The 26,036-nt window shown below is 43.8% G+C and overlaps 1 protein-coding gene across 2 annotated transcripts in view; it reads right to left on the bottom strand.

Annotated features, from left to right (window-relative positions):
- Positions 1-26,036, bottom strand: part of ZNF462 (zinc finger protein 462) — a 140,496-nt gene that overhangs the window by 20,384 nt on the left and 94,076 nt on the right. For both annotated transcript variants that reach the window (XM_040963220.1, XM_040963221.1), the window contains exons 8-10: positions 16,985-17,252; positions 15,086-15,222; positions 5,010-5,233 (exon numbers count right to left, since the gene is read on the bottom strand). In XM_040963220.1, coding sequence (XP_040819154.1) covers positions 5,010-5,233; positions 15,086-15,222; positions 16,985-17,252 — 629 coding nt within the window. The remainder of the gene's footprint in view (positions 1-5,009; positions 5,234-15,085; positions 15,223-16,984; positions 17,253-26,036) is intronic.

The following is a 26,036-nucleotide window of genomic DNA, read 5'->3' on the forward strand; positions in this document are numbered from 1 at the left end:
TTTTGCTTGTCAGTTCACCTGTCATTGTTATGTATATCTTAACCTCAGAAGCAACTGCTAAACTGCTCCAAAGTAGCTGTATCCAAAGTCTAGGGGAGTTCCAGTTTTTCTACATTTTTGCACACAGGATACTACCAAGCCCTTATCTTAGCCATTCCGGGGGTGAGTGGTACAATTTCCCTGTTGTTTCAGTTTGCATTTTCCTAGAGGAGAATCATGTTGGGCATCTCCCCATGTGCTCATTTGTCACTGTGTATCCTCTTTGCTAGAGAGTCGTCAAACCTTCTCATGTTGGCTTAAATTGCTTATCTTCCTAGGATTGAGTTATAAGAATTTTATATTTTGGCCAAAGTCCTTTGTTAGATAGTTACTTTGCAAATATTTGCTTCCACATTGTTGATTGCTTTGCATTTAAATAATGTCTTCTGAAGATCAAAAGTTTGATTTCGATGACATGTAATTTGCTGATCATTTCTTTAATGTTGATAGCTTTTGTGGCATGTCTAATGTCTTTTTACTTAACCCAAGGTCACATAATTTTCTACTATTGTTGAAATTTCATAGTTTTAGCTCATATATTTATGATCTATTTAGACTGAATTGTTGTATATAGTAATATAAGGGTCAAGGGTTATAATTTATATACACAAATTCAAATGCTTCAATTCAACATCATTTTTGAAAAAATTACTCCTTTCCCATTATATTAACTTTTTTTTAAAGCAACCTACCATATACATGAAAATGATAATGATAGTCCATTTCTGGATTTTTCTCTTTTGTACCAAGAATTTATGTATTAATCTCTATACTAGTATCAGCTTATCTCAATCAATGTAGCTTTGTATAAAGTATGAAATTAAGAAAGGTGGGTTCCCCAACTTTCATCTTTTTCCCACGTTGTTTTGGCTATTCAAGTCATTGTAGTTCCATAAAAATTCCAGGATTGGCTTGTGAAATTTCTAACATACACACACAAACACACACAAAACCTCTTGATTTTGAAAGAAATTAAACAGAAAAAAGTTATGCTGAATCTGTAATTCAATATTGAAAGAAACACTGACTATTCGAATCTATGAACATGGTATATATTACACAAATGTAGCTTATATTTTTTACAATCATATTTTAAAATTTTCAGTGTATGGTGCTTGCCATTCTCTAGTTAGATTTATTCTTTTTTGTTTTTAAAGATTTATTTAAAAGAGTTACACGGAGAGGGAGAAAGATCTTCCAACCACTGACACACTCTCTAAATGGTAGCAATGTTTAGGGCTGGGCCATACTGAAACCAGGAGCTTCATCCAGGTCTCCAACGTGGATGCAGGCACCATCTTCCACTGCTATCCAAGGCCACCAATCTTTAGGCATGTTTTTCTTTTTGATGGTACTATATGTGGAATTTATCTGTGTAAAATTTCATTTTCAGGTTTTGCATTAGTAGAATACAGAAATAGGACCCATTTTAATGTATTCATCTCAATTCCTGCCACGTGGATGAACTCACTAACATTCTTTTAGCTTTTCTATAGATTCTTCAGACAGAATTTACTACCTACAATAAATGAAATGCTTACGAATAAAAAGTTATGTTTATTTCTCCTTTCTCATGCCTATGGTCATTTAAATTGTCAGCAAAATCCTCTTTCGATTGTACATTGATTAGCCTTGTACCTCTTCGATGAATGTGGAAATCAACCTTCTGTACGACCTTCATCCTGGTAAAGTGACCGTTTTTAACTACAGCATAATGTCACTCTGTCAACCAAAAACTGCTTCAACAGCACTGCCCTCCTTATTTACATAATCGTGTTTGGACAATTATTTCGCAAGTTCTAGTGACATTTTGTTCAGGATATAGGAGAAAGAGGAGGATTTGAAAATGGAGAAACAAAAAGTGTTGCTATCAAGTATGAGTCTCATAAACCTAATAACAATTGAGACAAAGATGAAAATCATTAGGTGTGCTCAAAGTGGTAATTTCTTAGTTCCTTAGCCCCAGTTAGGTGCTCATTGGATTGAATAAGCTAGTCAGCTGGGAGAAAGAGAAAAATTAAAGAATATAATATGGCATCGTGAAAATACTCATATCATATGAAAAGCTGCCTCTTAAAATGCAAGGTGTAACTAGTGATTTTAAAATATGTTTTAGGCCTTTGGGAACAGAACTGCCTTTAAGATAGGTACAACTGTTATTATTCTGGGTCCAATCCAACACACAAGCGTTGTGAGAAACACAGCGAGTCTCCAAGCAGAGGAAACAAACGGCCGCCAGTTAATCACACGTAGTTTCTGAGAAAGGTGTCATGATACCTATTTATAAATCAGAAAATAGACCCCATGATTTAGGTAATCTGCCAAAGCACGCACAGGACAACAGTGGAGACCAAAAGGTCTACATCGTGCCCATTTCCCTGACCTGTATCCCAAAGCCTCAGCTCACGAAGGCTCTGGGTCCACGTCTGCTATTGGTTCTAACTCTGTCCGCATTTCCCCAGTGACTTACAAACTACAGTGCGACAACAGGGAAAGAACTGACCTTCCCGATTTGCCATGTCCCGTAAGAGCAGCCTAAAAATGTCAAACTAAAATAAAACGGTCAGAAGTGGTTACATAAACAAGATAAGACGAATAAAGAAAGCATGGTTTGCGGCAGATGAGTCGGTATGCCCTTAATTTTGGGGAGACACGTCCAGGCAGTAGAAAGAACAGGAAATTTTCTTAAGGAGGTAATTCAGATGTTTCTTCTCAGTTTCTACTTTCTAGGCAGACACACTGAGAAATAAAACACATTCCGAAGCAGAGAGGTGACCCCAGAACCGCTACTCTGGGGACAGGTGACAAACTCAGCTTGCTCCCTGAACACCCATGCCAAAGACAAATTCTAATCCTTAGACCCAGGTGACCCAGAAAAGAAGAGGCCAGTTTCCACTGATAAAAAATGCAGTGCGAGGCAAAGGAAACGATGCCAGAAGTTCTGTCCGTTATGTCTTAATCGGACATTTTGTACGTGTTTTGGACTCCTTGGTCACCTAGTCTGCGTGTCAATAGGCTTTTCTCAGGAGACAAATACTAATACTAACTGCTCCTCTGCTCGGGGCAATATGCAAAAATCAGCAATAACTGTCTCAGCTCAGGATTTAGCAATAAGCCCAGGGCAGAGAGAGAGAAGGTCGGATGGTGTGATTCTTCCCACACTCTGATTGACAAATCTTTGGTAGAGACTTCCTTTATAAACTGTGTATTTTGTGTCCTCCATTAATCCATTCAATCAACTCTCTCCCCCAAAGAAAGCATTCATTTCAAAATATCTTTAGAAAATGAAATTGGAGGTCAAGTTTATCTTGGTGCAAAAATCTTGTTGCCAAAGATTGATTATTATTATTATTAAAGATCTATTTATTTTTATTGGAAGGGAAGATAGAGAGGAGGAGAGATAGAGAGGAAGATCTTCCCTCCGATGGTTCACTCACTCCCCAAACGGCTGCAATGGCCGGGGCTGAGCCAATCTGAAGCCAGGAGCCTCCTCCAGGTCTCCCACGCAGGTTTTGGGATGTCCTCAACTGTTTTCCCAGGCCACAAGCAGGGAACTGGATAGGAAGCAGGGCCACCGGGATTAGAACCGGCGCCCATATGGGATCCCGGTGCATTCAAGGCGAGGATTTTAACCGCTATGCTATTGTGCCGGGCCCGATTATTGTTATTTTTAAATTATTTGAAAGGCAGAATTACAGACAGAAGAGACAGAGAAATCTTCTGTCTTCTGATTCACTCCCCAAATGGCTCCAAAGGCAAAAGCTGTGTCAGATTGAATCTGGGAGCCTAGAACTTCTTCTGGGTATCTCTCGGAGGTGCAGGGGTACAAGCAGCTGGGCCATCCTCCGCTGCTTTCCCAGGAACACTACCAAGAATTTGGATTGCAAGTGGACTAGCCAGGACTTAAACAAGCACCTAGTTGTTGCAAAAAAAAAAAAAAATTGAAATTCATGCATGTTAAGGATCCTGAAAATTTTACACAAAATACGTACTACAAAATAATTACGCATGTATTTTAAAAAAGATCAGTTAATTAATTGATTTGGAAGACATAGCAACAGAAAAAGAAGAGACAGATAAAGAGGTTTTGCATGCTTGTGCAATGCCTATAGCAGCCAGACCTGGGCTAAGAAATCCATCCTGGCCTCCAACTACTGGGGCCGTCTTTTGTTGAGTCGCCAGGCACATTAGCAGGAAGCTGGATCAAAAGCGGAGCAGCCAGGACTCAAACTGTCTCCTAGCACAGAATGCCAGCATGGAAAGGACAGGCCTAGCCCATGGTCCCCTGTGTAAGGCTTTAAAAGAAAGAAACAAACAAAAATGCACCAAAATAAACATCATTCAATTGCGTTCTAGGAACCTTTTGACGCATGTTCAAATAGATCAGATAGCGGAGTGAGCGGCTGAACACACAGCAGGCTGCCTACTGTTGAACTAGAGTTTTACTTGGAAAAATCCACATTCGTTCTTTTACATACTGTCTGTGGCTATTTTCTTGCTACAATGGCTGAATTAAGTACTTGACCACCGAAACTCTAGTTGCCTTGTGAAGTTGAAATTCTTTTCTACCTGGTCTTTTGCAGAAAGCTTGTCAACCCTGTGATAAAAACATTTAAAATGCAGAAAATACCCTTGTTATAATGGGGAGGGGAAAGCAAGATTTAATATATTGAGTATAATCACAATTATGTAAAATAAATGCAAGTGGACATAGAAAAATGACGCAAAATGTGAAACAGTTGCATTTAGGTGATGGCAGTTAGATCTCCCCTCTCCCATCTGTGTTTTATCATTTTCTGAGAGGTTCTTTCACACATCTTTTGTAACAGAACAAACTCCATCTCACTTTATCTTTGCTCGTGTTCCTATCTGGCATCTAGTGGGGATGACTCAAGTCAGCTCTATTTCCCAGTGCGGCCCCTCCCCACAGCCATGTTAAGGGTGGGGGGCAGGAAATCCCGGGCCAGTACCTTATGCTCATCCCGAAGGTGGCCGTCCAGTTCCTCCGTGTGCTTGGTCTCATAGTAGCAGAGCTGGCATTTATAAGGTTTCAGTTCATTGTGCTTTTCTATGTGTTGCTGGAGGCTCTCGTCACTGGAGCAGGTGAAGGTACACTTATCACAGCGGAAAACGACTCCCTGCAAGTATTTTGACAGTTTGGAACGGCACACTTCAATGGGGACAACTCGCTCTTCTGTGGAAACAAATTGAATGGAAAGATGGGAAGTTTTACTGAAGGCAAGCAGATGTTCTTTCTTTGGAATAGAAGAAGAAAATCACTCATTCAATGTTTGCTACCTTTCCCGGGTCTCAATCAGTGAACTGCACACACAAGCACGCTTCCCTTTCCCGGGGTCCCAAAGTCACAGCTTACTACCCAGAGTAACTTAAAACAAGAGGTGGGGAGGGCTGCAAAGTGTTTGCTAATTCCTGAATGGAGCCGGATTAGGGCAGGGGAAGTGAAAGGTGACCCAATGTTAATGATGATGGCAGGGATCATTAGTCCGCGTGCCTTCCTCCAGCAAGCATTATCAGGGCTGGATTTGCAGTGAGTCTTGAAGTCACTCTTCACAAACCACAGACATCACCAGTGGCAAAGTTGAGATGAGAAACTCCAATTCCATTGAGTTCCCCTTTCTCAATTGGACTCTTCCTCTTGTCCTGATAAGGGGATCTCCAATACAATGCCAAACCGGAGCACAAGGACACACAGACACTTTCCAGACACTAAAACTCCCACGTCCAGCTATGGGGAGCTCATGAACACACAATGGCCACAAGGCGACCTTCGGGGAGAATGGCGGGGGGGGGGGGGGGGGGGGTGTCATGTGGGAAGTGTGGAGGATTTGCGTGTTTTCAGACAATCTGTAATCTGATTGTCAGAAGAGGAGAAAAAAAAATAAAAGAGAGAGAGGATTCGGGTGTTTTTCCTGTTAACATGCCAAATGCTGTAAGGCTGGAAGTGTGTGTGCTTGTTTATTTTGCACTCTCTCACCCTTGTGTTTAACTGCTCAAATTAAATTTCACACCAGTCTGCCCAGAGCATCAGCGCACGCGCCAGATATCCAAAACTGGGATAAAATTAAAATCTGTGCTATTTATGCAAGAATCAAATATAGCATGTGTTCTCATGCTGTGTCTGGATTTTAGAAGACTCTTGAAAGTTTACAAGTGGACGCATACAACAACCCTTCCATCATTTAGAAACGGCAATGGCTTAAAGTCAGGAAGGCGTGAATCCCTCCCGGAGTCACCGAGTGGCCACGTTTCCCGAGCATCAGGATTCCATGTGCTGATGTCACTCGTGGGAGCCCCTCTGTGGCCCTTTGGCCTGCGTTCCGTCACCTAGGAAAGCTCCACACCCAACATCATGCTGTAGTCTCAACTGTAACATTCTAACTGCGGGCCAGTAGCTGCCTCGGGAGTCCTTCAATGCAGGGATTAATTGGCCAGCAAAACGCCGGGGCAGAGGAAGCGTGGAAGGTGGTGTCTGCAACACACTCCCTGGAGCTTTAATGCATATGTTATTTTCCCTATACAAAGAGTCAGCCGCTTATTTAGAAATATAAATATTTTTAAACCAAAGTATAGCAGACAGCTAAGAAACACATGATTATAATGTAATCCACACATTTTCTTAGAATAGCAAATGTTTAACAGCCTTGTAACCATTCAGTTCCATGGTTTGGTATAAACGGAAGAAAAAATACTTTGGCGTAAACTAGTGAGTCTTGGGAAGCGCAGACTGGGACATGCTGAGTCCTCTAACCCAGGCTTTCTTGACAATAGAAAGACTAACACTTAGGGGCTGGAGAATTGCGTGTGCATGTGTACGCTGTCCCGTGCCACCTGGGATGTTCATCAGCCTCTGTGCCCTCCACCTACTAGGTGCCAGTGGCACCATTTTCCACTTTGGAAAACCTAAAGTGCCTACAGAGAAACGTAATCTGGGAAGCAAGATCAGCCCCCAGGTGAGAATCAGTGCTCTAAGCAAAAAATCAGGCATCAATTGCCACTGTTCTTGGGTAAGATTCTACGGGGAACTGGGGCCCCTGGCACAACGGGGACCATCCCCCCACCGACTGGAGTTTGGTGCTTCTGGTAAGGGTTGACATGAATGAACCTCCCTGTTCCTTCCTCAAGACCACAGCCTTGGCGCTCTCTACATTCGCTCTTGATGCTGTCTTGTCATCTTTACCACTTGTCTTTTGGCTCTTTGGTTCTGACCCTTCCGCTCTGCCCTGACTGCGGGGATCCTCAGTGAAGACGGCCAGCAGGGAGTCATGTCCCATGCACAGATGCTCCCAACACCTTCTGATAGCCATTCAGTCACTTTCCCCTGCTTACTTCCCATAGTAAGTAATCAGTTCTTTCCAACTTCCTTTATATACGTCTCAGCAATCCCTCTCCCATTTTGGTTAGTTTTCCTAGCACTTCCGGCTTTACTCTGTGTACCAGGTGAATTTTACACCAAGTCATGAATATCCAGAATAACACACGTACGTTCAAATAATAACAATGAAGGCAAATGACACTCCAGTTGACTATGTTTCAAGCACTGTTGGGTGCCGTGCCCTCTTTGTGTTGCTTTATTCTCTTAAATGCCCTGCAAAGCCAGTCCATTTTCTTGCTGACTGCTGTGACAACCGAGAACTGATCAACGAAGTCACTTCCTCAAAGTCACAGTTCCCAGGTTACAAGTCTGTGACCTCAGCCAGCGTCCTCCCCCTCAGCCCCTGAGAAAAGCTCACTTAATCTCACTGCCCAGACACCTGCTCTGTGTACTTCCACACCCTTTTCCCCTAATATTTTAAAACATAAAGAAAATCCAGATTTTGAAGGTAACCATTAACCTCCTGAATACCCTTCAAGCATTTTCTGGCTTGAAAAGGGGTCATTTCTCTGCTTACATACTATAAAACATGAGTTTTCCCATTTGTACCAAGTCTCTCAAGTACCTGGATTTGTACTAAGACACCAATTTTAGAAAAAAAAAAAGGCCACCTTATTACTCTTCTCAAAATATAGCAAACATGACCAAGATTAAAAAAAAAAAGACAACAAACAGGCCAGACTTTGCAAGGTGAGCAAATGAATGACAGCGTTTGCTGAATGAGGTTATTCATTACCAGGCAAGCACAGGACATAAACTTAGAGACTGGAATGCTTCCAGGTAAGGCCTGGGCCCTGCCTTGGGTTCAGAAGCTCAGGGCTCACAGCTTTTTTCTATGGGGGCAGTGACAACTGTGGGTCTTTCTTGACTTCACACCTCGCAAAATTACCTTGGGTAAGAAACCCAGGGCTGAATCACACTTACTGTGAGTCAGCTTTCAGCACCGGTTGCAAAATATTATGACTTTCCAGTTGGACTCCAGGATGGATTGTGTCTCTCTCCTCCTCCTCCTCAGAAGGTGGCTGGTGTGGCAGAGCCTGGCACCCGGATCCCTGCCACATGGAAGCCCACGGGCATGCTCACCGTGGAGCAGCCAGAGCTGAGAAGTGCATGCTGTCAAGCTCCTGTGGAGCTCAGTGGGAGACATCGGCAAGAATCGCAGCCACAGCAGCATTGCTTTGGCTCAAATCCATGCAAAGTCACACCGTTGTGGAATCCAGGATCACTGTGAAAAAGTCTTCCTGAACAGCAGAACACAACACACACGGGTTTCCTTCCTAGAATGTGCCACATCTAAATGGAGCAGGAAGAGATGAAAAGTATGGGCCCAGCGCAGTAGCCTAGTGACTAAAGTCCTTGTCTTGCATGTGCCAGGATCCCATATGGGTGCTGGCTTGTGTCCTGGTTGTTCCATTTTCCATCCACCTCCCTGCTTGTGGCCTGGGAAAACAGTGAAGGATGCCCAAAGCCCTGGACTCTGTACCTGCTTGGGAGACCCAGAAGAAGCTCCTGTGCTGTGTTGCAAATATCTGGCAGAACTCTGTTGACTCTTTCAACTTCAACCTATGCCCACTTTCATGGATTCACTCTAAGGGTGTAAAGCAGATGTTGGCATAGCTGTACCATGACCTAAAGGTGAGTCTGAGGGACCTAAGATTGCAAATGTGCCTGCTTACCTTCATAGCGGCTACTCTGGGCACCATATATGGTCCCAAAGAGGGATAGCACTCTGTCTCAGTTCCCTTTGCTGTCTACCCTTCATGACTTTGACCTCATGATGACTGGATGGATAAACTGAGTCAGCTGAGCCAGGACTACATAGCGAGAGAAGAGAATAAGGGAGGTTCCTGCAGGTGGAGTCACATGTCTTGACTCAGCACCAACGTGCAGGAGATGCCAGTCATAGTGCCCAGATACCAAGGGGGTGTGAGAACTTCAAGGGGTGAAAGAGCATCAGAGGGACGTCCCAGAGCAAATAATATTTAATGGGACAGGGGCTCAAGATGTCTGCGGGATGGGGCATCTTTTGGCAATGTACCCCCTACAAGCACCTACATTTTTAGCAGAGATGCAGTGCATACACTAATCAGTATTCTCTTAGAGACAGAACTAGCAGGATGTAAGCGTATCCACAGCACACAGGGTCTCCAAAATGCTCCTGTGGCAAGTTTACCGAGAGAAATCTACGCATGGATTTCAAAGTTTTTATGTGTTATCTTTTCCTTAATTCTATTTTCTACTAACTGCTTGGAAGCACCTTCATACATACAACATGAAAGAGAGAGAGAGAGAGAGAGAGAGAGAGAGTGTGTGTGTGTGTGTGTGTGTGTGTGTGTGTGTGGCAGGGGACATGAATAGAGAAGGAACAATTGATTGGCTGTCATGAATAAGCAGTTTATTACCTCTTTTTCTGCCTGACTCTTCATGGCTGTATCCCTACAGCTTAAAATGATGCTAATATATATGAAATGAATGAAAAGCCAGTAAAAGTCTTATCACCAACCTCAATTTCTCCCGAGTTAAACTCATCAGACGAAGGCCAATCTCATCAAATGCTAAATTCCTAATTTCTGAAAGAGATGGGTCTAATAATCCTTTGCTTTCAATCGTCCATAAACTCATGTACGACAGATGTATAATCATTAACCTTATCAAAATTTGTTCTGGCTTCTCATCTTTCTACTGAGTAAAGTTCAGACTTCTACATTAGTATCCAAACCCTCCATAATTTGGCCAGAATGCACTTGTCCTAGTTTGCTTCCTAGTCTTTCCAGGCTTCTAGAATATTCTAAGAGCATACTGCAAAACACATGTGGCTTCCACTGACCTCATTGGTTTATTAAATTGTTCCCCCAAAGAGTGGGCTCAACAGTACTCCCCAAAGATTTCTATGTAGTTGGAATCTATAATGTGACTCTACTGATAATCAGATCTTTGCAGACGTAATTGGCTGAGATGTAGTCATATTGGATCAGAATCTAAGTAAATGACTGGTGGTGTAAAGAGGAGAAGGTACACAGATGCATACAAGGAGGAAGACTCAGGTAGGCAGGGGCAAAAAGTGTTGCAGCCACAAGCCAAGGCAGGCCAAGGAACCCCAGGACTATCAACAGCCTTGTGACCTTGTGATCATCTCAGTTGCAGACTTTTGGCCTCCATATCCTTGACAATATATTTCTGCCATTTAAAGCCAACCAACCAAATGATATTGCCATAGTACTTAGAAATGAATGTACCTGGGCCCGGGGCAATGGCTTAGCGGCTAACGTCCCATGTGGGCATAGGTTCTAATCCCGGCAGCTCCACTTCCCATCCAGCTCTCTGCTTGTGGTCTGGGAAAGCAGTCGAGGATGGCTCAAAGCCTTGGGACCCTGTGTCCGCATGGGAGACCTGGAAGAGCCCCTGGATCTTGCCTTCGGATAGGAGCAGCTCCAGCTGTTGCAGTCACTTGGGGAGTGAATCATTGGATGGAGGATCTTTCTCTCTGTCTCTCCTTCTTTCTATATACATGACTTTGCAATGAAAAAAATAAAATAAAAAAGAAGAAATGAATGTAGCCATCTTGTATCTTCTTAGCTTGTTGATCAAGTTTAAAGTGAGTTCTGTCTATTTCCCTTCCTACCCCAAACAGGAATGCACCTGTTTGCATGGTGAACATTCCAGATACTCATTATTCACCATCTTTCATACACATATCCTTCTGGAGGACGGGAGTTTCATCTTGCCCAAAGAACCAAGCATATGTTGGCGTGTAATAAGCAAACAATGAAGGCTTGTTGAACCCATGTACAAACAGTATGATCTCTCTTGTCACAGTCAACACTAACCTCTGATTGGCTCCCATTCAGATTTTTCCATGAGTGGAATAATGAATTCTCTCTTTTGTTTCTACCTAAATGTATCAACCTTCCTGGACAAAACAAAAAGCAAAAACAAACAAACAAAAAAAACCCCAAAAAACACACAAAAAAAAACTGTAGAAACTGTGTTCTTGCTGACAGCAGCTCTGTCTGAGGGTCAGTTCAAAGTTGTTTATTCTGGCTTTCCTTCCAAGTATCTTCATTAATTAAGACCTCACAAAGATGTTTTCTGCAGGCCCTGGAGACCCAGGATGTTTATTCATTCACAGAGAAGGAAGAGCACAGGTGCAGGAGGAGTCACGTCTTGTTACTTAGATATCAACTCTAACCTGTAATTGCAGACACCGAAACCCTGCCTCCTGACTTGTCAAGACTGCTTTCCGCTTAGCTGCCACCTTGAGATGAGAACACAGATGGCAGGCTCATGGTCTTCAGGCACTCTGCATCCTGTGGATTGGTGGTCTTCATCTCCACCTCTAGTCCTTGGATACTTCCATCCTTGGGACCAGATGCCACAGAACCATCAACAGGGCAACAGCATCTTCCCAAAGAGAGAGAGTGTTGTCTGTGGGTAAAGCCAGGACTGAGAGCCAGACCAACCTGGATTCCTGCTACTTCAGAATCTGTTTGCTCCCTTCTCATTGAGGATAGCCAGTATATCCACCACACAGGATCTGTGAGAATTCTATACCATGGCATATTGTAAAGCGCTAGGACAGTGCTTGCCACCTACTAAGCACTCAGTAATAGTAACAATTGAGGTAGATATGAATGTTTTTATTGGTATTAACCTGCATATGTCACGTTCTTTTCCTATTGGTACATTGTGACTTTGAAGAAGGCAATAGTTAAATGTGCAGAAAACTATCTCTTTTCTCTGCCAAGATTCACCTGGATATTTATAACATTCATGGGTTGTACAGAATTCAAACCTTAAAAATTAGCCAGCTAGATTGATTGAATTTTGAGTGCTACCTGCAGTAGCCTTCACAGGGCCAGACCAAATGACTTCACAAGTCTTATATGGCCCACACGTCAGACATCCTCACCCATGCTAAATTAACAGTGGACACTTGCTCCCCCTGGGATCCCAAATGGGTGCTAGTTACTGTCCCGGTTGTCCCACTCTCCACCCAGCTTCCTGCTTGTGGCCTGGGAAAGCAGTAGAGGATGGCCCAATCCTTGGGACCCTGAACCCATGTGGGAGACCCAGAAGAATCTGCTGGCTCCTGGTTTCGGATCAGCTTAGCATGAGCTGTTGTGGTCACTGGGGGAGTGAATCAGCAGATGGAAGACCTTTCTCTCTGTCTCTCCTTCTCTCTGTAAATCTGACTTTCCAATAAAAATAAATAAACCTTAACAAAAATGACCAGTGGGCAGGTGAAGTAATGACGCACGGCTGTGTAGTTTCAGTTTCCCAGTTTGATGACTTTGGTTCAGCTCTCACATTTCCTGTGAACTCACCATATGTTTGTGGAGGACACAAGTCACCTTGTATCACACCTTGTTTCAGGAGAACCCACCGGGTTTCACACACACCGCAGGCCCAATCGATCTTGGTTTCTTCTCTCTCTAGCCACAAAGAATCTCAGGCTCAGATTTGCACTTCATTGCTAACAAATGTGTAGCACCCCACGACATCCATTAAGTACTGAAACTCTTATTCGTCTCATGCTATGTGAACTTTCACCAGTTCTGCTTGCAGTCACCTCAATTTCTTCAATGGCTTTAAACCTGCCATTGTGTCAAGGCACCTTTAAGATACACTAGAAATTTTATGTAGTAAAGGCTACAAATAAATATACTCAAATAAAACAAAATGTATTCTGCTTTAGCCTCAAGTTTTATATATTTGTAATAGGAATACAGCTAACATAAGGAGGTTTTCAAAAAAAAAAAAAAACCCATGGAGCACGTATGGATTTGGAGTTATTTTCACATCAAAATACACATCTCTTTAATTCTATCTTTTTATGCACTATTCAAGGTATTCTCAAAGTACTATCTTTCCAAAAGCTCTGTGTGTGTGTGTGTGTATGTACCAATACTTGCTAAGTGTAGTATGCTACAGAATAGTGTTCAAGGCCATACTGTTAAATCTCCTTGTGCCTCCTCCTTTGTTTAATCCTCAGCTTGAGTGAGAAAAGTCATTGAACTCATTAGATATCAAATCTCAGAACCTGCCAGGTAGTAAGAAGGGAAAAGAAGGAAGGAAATCGCAGCAAGTGAGGACTCACTGTTTCTGTTTGCTCGGCAGCAGCACCACTGATGGCCCCTACCCAAGCTGTGCCGGGGCACAGAGCCATCATGACACATGGGGAACCAGAAGCCAGGGAACTGAGGCAGAACACCAGGTGGGACAGCTCGGGCCAGGAATTCCTGCCTAAACATTCCCGTGCTGCTTCCCCCAGCTTGCAGTTGGATGCCCTAGCCAGCAAGAACCTCACATCCCCTTAGAGCACAACGGGGAGGACAGACGTCTGAGAACGCCAATGTCCAGTCTTCCATGATGACCGCAGGACATATGGGTTAGCACATCACCGAATGAATTAGCCAAAGGCAATATCTGTATACCTCCAAACACTCAGCATTTCATAGTGAATGTTATCTCAGTAGGCTACCATATGACACAGCTTTCAAGGCACATGAGGCAATTTCATTGAAAACCTTCCAAGGTGAGAGGCAAAGGAAGATAAGAAGGAAGAGGAAGTGAAGAAAGAGACAGGCAGAAAGGCAGATGCAAGCAACAGCTGAGATCGGCAAATGCAGCTCCCCATAAACTTTTTCCATCCACCTGTTGCTTACACCTTTCCAGGACAAAGCATTTTTACATAAACTGTGTTCTTTCCACGGTAGAGGGAACCTGCTGTTTACCAATGTTTTCATTGGCCAAGAGTACACTCAGCTTCAACAAGAATGAAACTGAACTTAGAAGAAGCATCCCTGTTTATCAGCAGAGACTAATATTTCCGTAACATATACTATGCACTCATTCTGCAATTCCACTGGAGTCCAGTAATTACATCTCACAGGTACAATCACCTCTTTTTACACATGAGAAAGATGTTAAACAGAATGAGCTTCAAAACCTGAATTCTAAGCCAAAGCCCACGGACTTTCTAATGGGTGGTTGAGTTTCCTCCCTATGAAACACATGGGACTGAAAATGGTTTCGATTTTTTTGGATCGTATCAAATTTTGGAATACCTGAAGAGGCATTGTTAGTTGAACATTCTCACGCCAAAATTATGAAATCCCAAAAGCTACAAAATATGAAGCTTCTTGTGTCCTAACCTGATACCCACAAAGTTTTGAGTTTTGGAATGGTGCATTAGGTGTGCTCATCCCGTATGGGCTGAGGATGGATCTGCTGCTTCCGTATTTAAGAATTCTCTCCTCTCTGCTTTTGCAATAATTACTTTTGTCTTCCCCAAAAGATATGCTTGCCATCACATGGCTCTTCGCATTCCACATTCATCTGCAACTACTTGGTGTTGTTTCTCATTCATTCCGTGCTCAAGTGCATTTTACACAGAGTTTTGCAGAAGGGTCAGCAAGTAAAAAAAATCCCTCATGCTGAGAAGCCCCGGGCAAGAGTTCTGTCACTTTGCTCTCTCCAGGTGAAGGAAATCCCCCCCCAACAAGGGAGTGTTCTCACACTATTGGCTGTCACTGTGACCTCTTGCTTGGAGGTAAAGTGAGGAACAAGGGACCAGGCCACCTTAAGAGCACATTCACAGACCACTATTCACCCCAACTCCCCTCTACCCCAAGAAAGCAGTTAGGAGGCTACCTCGGTGCAGCACGATGTGGTCGATCATGTTGCGCTTGTATTTGGTGTGATAGAGGCAGAGGGGACAGCGCAGGTCTTTGGGGCCCTCCTCAGGAACCGCTGAATGCCCAGCTTCCACGTGCATAGTAAAAGCAGATCTAGGAGAGAGGTTGGAAGACAGGGGATGAGCGTGACAAGGACTCATTTCATGTGCATTCTCTGGCCAGCACACCCGTTAGAGACAAGTGCGACTCTCCTGCTCGAGGGTTCAAAGCCTTCGGCTAGGAATCACGTCTGTGACCTGGGTGATGGCCACCCAGCCATCAACTCGGCAGTCACGTGGCAATAACTCCTTTCTGGAAGTATTGTCACTTGCCTGAGTTCAGGACTCAGTTTGAAATGTAAAAGACATTTTATTCTTCAAAATTACAAATGGCCCATTCAAACTTGGAAAAGAAAATTTTTGTTAGGAATTACTCCTCATCAAACCTGGTGGGGAGGTGATCTTATTTAATAATTTTTATCATATTCATTTCCTTATTCAAAAGAAAGTTATACAGACATGGGAGTGGGGTTATTTACATTCTTCTCTCTTTTTTAAAAAATAAGATTTATTTACTTTTATTGGAAAGGCAGATTCACACAGAGAGAAAGATCTTCCATCTGCTGATTCACTCCCCAACTTGTCACAAAGGCTGGAGTTGACCTGATCAAAAGCCAGTAGCCAGGAGCCAGAAGCTTCTTCTGGGTCTTTTATATGGGTACATGGTCCCAAGGACTTGGGTCATCCTACACTCCTTCCCCAGTCATAAGAGGGAGCCGGATGGGGACACAAACCAGCACTTATATGGGGTGCTGTCGCTTGTAGACAAAGGAATAGCCAGTTAAGCCACCATGCCAGCTGCTAGTTCTCTTCTTAAAAGGCTGCAATGCAGCTAGGGTTGGGCCAGGCTGCAGACAGGACCCTGGAACTCAAGCTGGTCTTGTACCTGGATAGCAGAGGCCTAAGCACCTGGGTCATTACCCACTGCTTTTCCAGATGTGTTAGTAGGAAGCTGGCTAGGAAGATGAGCAGCCAGGACTTGAAGTGGCACTCACTGAGGGATTCTAGTGTCACAGGCAGCAGTTTAACCTGCTGCGCCATAATTCCATGTCCAAGTTGACTGTTGTAGAGTTAGGGTGGTTGACAAAACTGCTTACTTGAAGGCAAGGGAAGCCACGATCAATGAGAAGGCAAACAGCACTCACAGTTGGGCTGGCTCAAACGTGGGACAGTACAGTCACCTCTTCCTGTTTCCTGTGAACCTTCATAATTTACAAAGTCTCCCCAAATAAATGAAACTAAAAGTTTGGCCAAGGACCTCTTATTAACCTAAGTGCTTCTCTTTGGAGAAACATGCCTAGCCAATTTAGTCAGGTGCAAAGCGCCTTTCCCTAAACTGGATTCCCTTTTTCTAAACTGCAGGAACCTGTGACTGTATAGTTTAGCCTTTGTGGTGCTGTCATCTTGTCTGGATTTTAAGACCACCATCTTAGGATACAAGGGGAACTGGGAATAACTGCTGACTTTGAGTTTGCTTACAAGAACCTACTTCTTTCAAAAGTAAATAAGAAAGGGTAGGGATGGTTTTGGGAAGCTAAGACACTGCACCATGTGCTGGGTCAGGGGTATTCTGTGCTGTAATCTCACAGGGCTCAGGAGCCCATTGGTTCTGCGCTTCAGCTCATTTGTTTCTATGCAGCGCCTCATCCCAGCAAAGCAATTTTCTGAACACCGCCTCCTTACATGAAGCCTGGAGCAGACAGCCTCAGAACTCACGGGCAGGGACTCTCTTGAGCTTCAGTAGAAGAGGGAGGAGTGTGTAGTGAGGGGTGGAGCAGGGGCAGCCACGTTGTTTTGTTTTTGAAGCTGCCACTTACTTAAAGCCTGTGTAAAAGGAACAGTCTTTGCACTTGAAGAGCTTCTTGCCTCCGTGTTTATCCCGGTAATGGCGCCTGATGCTCTGGATGTAGCCAGAGGAGAATTCACAGAATTCGCAGTGAAGAACGGCTTCAGTTTTCGGCTCAGTGCCAGCTGCAGCCCCAGAAAGAGGCACGGGACTAACCCGGCTATTGTTCCTTGCCAGGGCAGCTGACTGATAGTGGTTCAACTGCTGCTGAACATCTGGGGGCTCTGAATAAGACGAATCTGTGCAGAGAAGGAAAAACAAAAACACACATGGAGATGCGGTGTATAAGTAAACATGACACATACTTAAGGCACATCAGTGATGACACGTGTAGACTGCTAGGAACGACTACCACCATCAAGTCCATGAACATCCATCACTCACACGGTTTCCCTACCACTTCTTGTATATGATGAAGACACTTGACATCTAGTCTCTTGGCAAATCTCAAGCCTAAAAAAATGGTTAAATATACTCTCCACGGTCCACAGAACCTACTCATCTGATACCTGGACACCTGCATCCTTTGACCAGCATCTCCCCGTTAGCTTTGGATATGTTGGGTGACGTCAACTGTGATTCCAACTGTCCTGACTTCCCTTACCTCCTGCCACCCAAATCTGGGAAACGCACGTAGGACGTGTCACATCTGTGACTTTCAAGGCACAGGGACACTTAAAACTAAAATTCTCAGCTAAAGGTCTCAAAGTGAAAGAAGAAAGTAAGCTGTCTTGGGTAAGAAATCGCAGCGCAGGGACAAGTTGTCACACAATACCTGTTCTCAGGTGAGATGCGCGCACCTGCGTAATGCATGCAGGAGCCCACGGGAGACAGCAAAGAGGTGATGCAATATCGCCTTCTCGGCAGCCCAGAATTATTCAAGCCAGGCTTTCACAGAAACGCTGAAGCACATGGCAGCTCTCACAAACATAAAAATGCTTTATGCCTTCACAGACATGCGATTTAAAATTTAAAATCTAAAAATCCGATAGTGTTCTCCTGGAATAGATGTTTAAAGCTTAGTCAGCATTAAGATGGAGATTTATTCAGAAATCCCATTAAAATGAAATTCCAAACAAGTTGCTCTGAAAGGTATTTTTCAAGTTTTGCAATTCTGAAGAAAATGTCGGAAATGACAGGCACAAATCTTAGCCCAGAGGAGCCGTGCCTGTGCGTGGTGGAGAAATCTGACTTCAGGAGGAGAAGGGGGCAAATCTTGGGTTTATTTTTCATTAAATTAAAATGAACAAAAAAGATGGGATGGGAGGAGAGAGAAAGGAAAAGAAAGGTCTTGAATCTTTGCCCAACCTGCTGCTTTGAATGTCAAGGTTAGGGATTCAACAACTTTGCACTCCCCAACCTGCAGCTGCCTGTGAATGGCACAATGACGTCGAAGGCTCCCACACAGACGGATTTCAGGGTCCCTTCCTTGAAAGGAAAACGAAGGGCCCTATTCGTAAAGCATTCATAAAGCTGTACAAGCCTCCTCCTGGTTTGATGGACACTTAATTTTCCAAAGCGTGATTCTCCGGGGCGGGCCACGGAGGGATCCTGTAGAATCCATGCTGGGGGAATCGGCACCGTCCGTCCCCACGGCCTCTTCCCCAGCATGAACAAAAGCAGAGCAGCCTCGGCCCTTGCAGGCTGATACTTCCCAACTTCCAAATACTAACACCTTCCCATTCTCGGCTCCTCCTACCCGCTCCTCAATTCATATTCCTCGAGATGGAAAAAACAAAAAAAACCCTTTGGAAATTGTAAACAAACCTGCCTCACACAAAAATAAAACAAAAGGAAACTTGAACAGGATCTGCGAGCCTCCATGGGTTCATTACCAGGTGTAAACTAGAGACAAAGGAAGACAAGACTGACACAAGTGGATTCATTGAACTCATGTCTTTTATCTCCATTTTCTTTATTCCTCTACCCTCGCTGATGAACCCACTCAGGATCACAATAATGCGATTGTCAACTTTTCATTCCTGCCTTCAATAACAGGTTTGTTTACCATTTCACGGATCGTTCGAGATGTTTTCTGTGTAAGCCCTCAAGACTAGTTGTTGCTTAGAGCATGCAAACAATGAGGCACAACACTCCTTCCACCTTCTCTTAACAGTCTTAGCTGCTGGTTGAGAACTGCCAGCCAGTCACCCCGACAGATCACTGGTCCCCCTAGGCTGTGTGGGTGCTAGTTTGTGTTCACAGCTCTGCAGAGCAGAGATTCCACGACCCACACGGCCGAAGCCAGCTCCTCCTGACCGAGATTTGTCCACTACATACCCATCAAAGCAGAGATCAAAACAACCCCCCACTCCCCGGACCCGGTCCTTCCCCAGTGAGCAGCTTCCGCCCCTCCAGCCCATGGTACACGCTCAGAGAGGACCAACAGGTTAGCACAGATGCTGGCAGGCGTCTCGGACAGCAGCAGTGGCTGCTCCAATTCCTTTACAAGCAAAACTGAAAAGAAACAGCTGCCAGTTAGATGACAAATCAGACGAATCATCTTCCCTTACTTGCCACCCATCCCAACTCAATACAAGCCCCTTCAAGGGGGTGGCTCTCTCCTTTTAGGAAACGTGTTTCTTCCTTATTATTTCACCCGTCTTAAAAAAAAAAACAGATTCTAAATTTTAACACCACTGTTTATATATTATGGGAAACTTAAAGAAATAAAATGCAAGAAGGTTCAGGGAAAACATTCCAAGAAAAGAGGGTCGTCACCCTGCCTAAATGGCATTGGGGAAGGTATAACCACAGGTATCCACGAGACAAACTCTCTTTTTCCTCCTGATTAAAACTAAACGGACAGGTGTATTTGCAAAACAATTAGCCAATTCTGCCATTTGGGATGCCCAGATGAGAGTTTTTTGGGTCTTTGAATTCTACTTTCCTCTCTGGTGCCAACATTCTCAATCTCTCTCCTCTCTCTCACTTGGAGTCTGTGAATAATGTACTATTTTAGCACTTTGGGCTCTAAGGTGACAAAGACGGGAGTGCGTTTAAGTCTGCCAAGCTTAACAAGGCCCACTTGCTACAGGAAGTTCCGGTTTGTTCATAAGGCACAGAGCCTGCAGAGCAGGAAGAGGGCTGTTTCGGGCCCAGGTTAGAAAGGCAGATTGTTAGCGGCAAGGGACATGTCACATAAGTTAAAAATCATCATTAAGGAGAGTTTCTTTCATTCTGAGCTCAAGGAAAGAAAAGCAAAACAACCCTGTGTTTGGAGATCCAGACGCGTGGTCCCGGAGAACCACAGAAGCCGACGCACACAGACATGAATTCAGAGGGAAACTCTGCACCCAACTGCAGGACATGCCAATTATATCTTCATTACCTTTGTGGCCACTGGCAGTGCCCACCATGGAACCACAAGCAAGAATCTTCTTAAACAAAACTTCTTTAAAGATACACCTTCGAAAATGGGATGGGGAGCCAGCACAATGGTTCAACGGGCTAATCACCTTTGTGCCAGTGCTAGCATTTCATATGGGCACCAGTTTGTGTCCTAGCTGCTCCGTTTCCCATCCAGCTTCTTGTCTGTACCCTGGGAAAGCAGCAGAGGATGGCCCAAGGTCTTGAGACCCTGCACCCAAGTGAAAGACCTGGAAATGGTTCCTGGCTCCTGGTTTCAGATGAGCTGAGCTCTGGACATTGTGGCCATTTGGCGAGTGAACCAGAAGATAGAAGAGCTTTCTGTCCCTTTTGCTCCATGTGAATCTGCCTTTCCAATAAAAAAAAAATCTTAACAAAAAAGAAGAAGAGGGCCCGGCGCGGTAGCCTAGCAGCTGAGGTATTCAGTTTGCATATGCAGGATCCCATATGGATGCCAATTCATGTCCTGGCAGCTCAGCTTCCCATCCAGCTCCCTGCTTCTGGCCTGGGAAAGCAGTCGAGGATGGCCCAAAGCCTTAGGACTCTGCACCCCTATGGGAGACCTGGAAGAGGTTCCGGGCTCCTCGCTTCAGATTGGCTCAGCTCTGGCCATTGTGGCTAGTTGGGGCAATGGGGAATGAATCAATGGATGGAAGATTTTCTTCTCTGTATCTGCTCCTCTCTGAATATCTGCCTTTCCAATAAAAATAAGAATAAATCTTTAAAAAAGAGAGAGAAAACAAGACATGTCTTAGCAACCAATCAACCCTGAGACCACAGTTCATTTCCCTGACGCATGACTTTGGATGCCAAGTTTTGGGAATTAAAATCTAATTTATGATGGGAGTTATACAATCAAACTGACTGAAGTTACATGTAGTAGTCATTTTACAAATTGTCTATGTTTAGAAAAAAATAATTCTATTTTGCAAAATCAGGATCAAACTGCAGGTGTAGCATGCATAGGCCAAGTGATATCATAGGGTGTGGCAACTACAGAGCAACCAGCAGTCAATTCTCCTAATTGTGGTTTATGGAATGAACAGGTTCTCTTCCTGACTTCACCAATGAGGTAGCGGAAGCTGAGGCTCGTTGGTGATCCACACAGCTGGGATGCAGGGCCAGATTTGAACACAGATCCACCTGCCTGTGACGCCTTCTTAATGAGGCATCCGTAACCAACATTAACCTTACAGTCCTATGAAACTAGTCGGCAGAATGAGAGAGAACATGAGAATTCACTCAGACACACAAAAAAGAGCATTCAATTGACACAGGGTTAGAAAAAGCCCCTTGAGACACCTGCACCCCTTGCTGGAGCTCCACTTTTGTTCCGCCTTCCTGCTAACGTGTACCCTGGGCAGACAGCAGATGACGGCCCAGACACTAGGGTTGCTGCTGCTTACATGAGAAACCCAGATTGAGTCCCTGGCTTTACCGCGGCCCAACTGTGGCTGCTGCAGGTGTCTGGAAAATGAAACAGCAAATGGAAGATCCCAGGAGTCAGTATTCTCTAGCCTTCAAGTAAAATATTTAAGTAAAACTATTTTTAAAGGGAAATAAAAACACAAGAGATGGGTAGAAAGACTGAGGTAATTTTAAAAATTGAAATTGATATCAATGATAACGGATTAGAAAGCAAAAAAGAAAACACCAAAGTAAGCTTTTTGGGGGCAGGCCTTGCAGCACAATGAGTTATGCCACTGTCTAGGATGCCAGCATTCCATATGGATGCTAGTTCGAGTCTTGGCTGCTCCTGATTGTGCTCCTGGGAAAGCAATGGAGGATGATCCAAGTGCTTGGGATCCTGTCCCTATGTAGGGGACCTGGATGAAGTTCCTATTCCTGGCTTCAGCTCAGCTCAGGTGCAGCCATAGTGGCCATTTGGGGAGTGGAGCAGCAGGTGGAAGCTTTCCCTCCTTATCTCTTACTCTCTCTTCTGTAACTCTGTCTCTCAAATAAAGCCATCTCTAAAAAAAATAATAATAATAAAATAAAATAAAGCAAGCATTTTTGCAATTTGTATAAAAAAATTAAGAAAACAAGATTCTTGGGAGAAAAAAAGAATCTCCGAAATTTCAAGATGTTTTATAGAAACACAGCAAGATTCTGCAGAGGAAGCATTTCCTGGATCAGTACATACAGGTCAGCCTGTTCGCCTAATGTCAAGCTTTATTTACATGCCTGATAGGTCCGGTTCAAATTATAACCATCGAATGGCTCAAGTGAGATTTGGCTGGGGAAAGAAAAGTGCACAGATGCCAACAGGGCATGGAGGCTTTTCAGTGCCGCTTGCAGAGTTCAGGATTGCAAACCAGACAAGGGCTGGATTCCAGATGAGCCTTCCCAGCCCTCTCATTTTCACAAGTTCTTAGCCAAATGGGAAATGTCTAGTCTAATCCCAGCTGCCCACGACACCAGTCAATGGCAAGTGAGGTTCAGTTTTGGGGCTTCTTATTTTTTTCTTCCAGATACCAGCAGCATGAACACAATTACAACACATTAGACAAGATTAAGGCATATGACAAAAAAAAAAAGACCTCTGGACAAACCAAAAAATGAGAGAACAGAGCTTTGTTGTGGATTCACAGTTCTCATCCTGTACCAATTAGTTTACACTGTCTTCGTGCCGGGCCATGTGCTGGTCCGCAGCCTTCTAGCACTCAGATCTCATAGAAGAGAGAAAGGAGCAGTTGACTTCTGAAAAGACAGGCCTTCCTCCCTCCACGGACAGAGGAAATGAAAGAGACAAAGAGAACCAACAAACAGTAGCAGGAGAGTTCAACAGTTCTGTAAGAACAAGGAAGACATGGGGAAAAGTAAGAATCAATTGAAGTTGTGGATGCCACAGAGGACAGCCCCCTTGCATGCGCAGGTGCACCAAAGAATCAATTCTCCATTTTCTACAGCTCTGAGTAGAAGGTGTGAGGGAAGGTGAACTTGATTTTCATGCAGACGGGGTTCATTGCTCTGTGTGAATCAAGTACCAAGGGGGTGGAAGGAGACAAAAGAATTGTTGGCAAGTAAATCTTGAATTGACCAGGGCAAATGATTAAATTATCCCTCCTTTGGGGGAAGTGAACAATTGAATGATGATCTATGCATTCAGCAAGTATTTATACAGCATCGAAGTTAACGTGAGATCTTATTCTAGGCCAGTAAGACTTAAGTCTTGACTTACTGTCTCAGACAGACATACAAATCACTGATTGTGACACACTGAAAAAAAATAGTTTTAATAGAAGCTTCTACAAAGAGAGAGCAGACTGGAAGGGAAAATTGGCAGCACTTGAGCTCAGAGGGAACGTGGGAGTGGAGAAGGTAGGCAGTTGCTGTTAAGGGAAACCCCTGACTGTCCATTAATAAATGTGACCAGTATTAATTATTGTGATAATCAGTGAAATGAACAACCGACATGCAGATACTAATTGTTCCGTTCACCACTCTTCCACCTTAAATCATAGGTTTGAGAAACGAGTCAGAAACGAAATAACCGCATTCTTATCACCATGAAAGTGACTTAATTTCCCTTGGGTACAGAAACAGAGAACAGCACATGAATTTGAACAGAAAAACATGTACCTCAGAGGGTGGGGTAAGTTTTGTGCAGGACAGTTTAAGAACTCCAACTTCTGAAATATCATAGAAAAGTTAAAAATAATGCACAGATTGCAATTTCCTCCAGAAAAAGCAACTCAAGTGGTATAAAGAGCTAGAAATACAGTGTAATATCGCCTGTGGATATTTTAAACATAAATAAGTGTAAATGGCTGAAGTCTCTGGGTGGGAGTACAGCCCAATTAAGCTGGTAAGAGAGTTCACTCTTGTTTAGAAACCATAGCGAAATTGAGAAAGGCACACACACAGCAACAACAGAGCAGCCAATTGTTACGTTTTTGTTAATAGCCAGGAAACTTCCAGAATGGCATGCAACGTCTATTATGCAACTGCTAATAAAAATAGTCAAAAGTATTTTTGTTCATGTGACAGTGACCTAGGAATCTGTAGCAATCAAAGAAAGAATTCTGCTGCAGTGAGAAATCACTGATCTTTGCTTTGACTTGAGTCTTCATCTAAAGCCCAAAAAACTGCAGTTCTATGATGCAGTCCTGTAATTCAAGACATTGAAAACTGACCTCATCTCTCTCCAAAGATCTCTTTTTGTCTCCTGAATGCTAGAGCCTGACCCACCACCTCCTTGGTCAAGCTCGGAGTGTAAAGTTCTCCCATCCAGTTGCCTGTCTTCCTCTCCTGTGGCAGCTCACTGAAACAGGTACCGTACTCTGCATTCCCACGCCAGGACTCACTTGGTACCCCCGATTTCTGATTTCTCGTTCCTCTGCCTTTCCCACCCATTGTTCACCTAGGTCCTCTAGTGCCACGTGGGCAACCCAGCAGTCTCCTGCCTGGTTTTCCTTCCTTTGAGAGCTACTCTAGTTTGGCTGGGATATATTTTATAAGACTCACATAGCCCTTGTATGTTTATGATATGCTAATGTCTTATCGTGCAAGAATAGTCTCTACTTCTTAACTCAGTACCGAGAGACCTTAAGTCTAGTTCTATGCACATATCCAGCCTCCAGGCAGATTCTTTATGCATTCTTCATATTTCATCCCTGGGATCTTTGTCCAGGGCTACCTCGTACCCTTTTTCTTTATCCTTAGCAAATCCTTTTACTTCCTTTAAAATTCAATGGAAACATCACCTTATTTGGATGTGGTGTGAATATGTCTCCTAAGGTCTCACCTGTTGAAATTGAACTCCCATTATGATATATCAAGACAGTTGGGAACTTAACATGACTTTGGTGTCTAGAGATGGGGCTTTCCGGATCATTCGAAGGAGATAAGATCACCAAGGTGAAGCTCCCATGACTGAAACATGGTGGCTTTTCTAAGCAGAAGGAGAGACACCAGACAGACACACACGTTCCGTGTCTCTTGCCATGTGATACCATCTGCCACCTCGGGACTCTGTGACTCCCTGCTGGCAAGACTGTCATCAGATGCCAGCCCTTGAACCTCCCAATGTGAGCTAAATAAACCTACTTCTTTCATGAAGAGTCTACCCCAGGTGTTTTGTTATAAAGATTGGCTGATATACACCCTCTACATTTTCCACTAGACTCACATTGTGATTCTTGCCCTGTTCTCACTGTACCTCATATTCTATTCGTACAATATGTCCTCTTCAGCCTCCTCCACTAGCAGTGATGACCAGATCAGTGATTCTAGCTCTAAAACATCACAGCCACTGAGGACCCAGGGTGACAGTGCCATCTGGCTTGGGTTCAACATCACCCTCTAGCAGGCCTATCCATTTCTGCTTCTAGTGGTTGATGCTACCTAGAATCAGTTCTATTTGTTCACAAACTCCCTTGTACCAATTATTTTTGTTACTGAATTTATTTGTTACTGATCTTATTCAAGCTAATCAAGTATAATGACATAAAACATAGGCATATGTGTTATTTCTATGAAGATTACATTGAATGCTACTTAAAATATTTTTTTTTTTAAAAGATTTATTTTTATTATTTTTTCATTGGAAAGGCGGATATACAGAGAGGAGAGACAGAGAGGAAGATCTTCCGTCCGATGATTCACTCCCCAAGTGAGCGCAACGGGCCGATACTATGCCGATCCGAAGCCAG

Source organism: Ochotona curzoniae, unplaced genomic scaffold (genome assembly GCF_017591425.1).
Source record: "Ochotona curzoniae isolate NIBS_2020 unplaced genomic scaffold, NIBS_Ocur_1.0 scaffold_3208, whole genome shotgun sequence".
Taxonomy (NCBI): Eukaryota; Metazoa; Chordata; class Mammalia; order Lagomorpha; family Ochotonidae; genus Ochotona; species Ochotona curzoniae.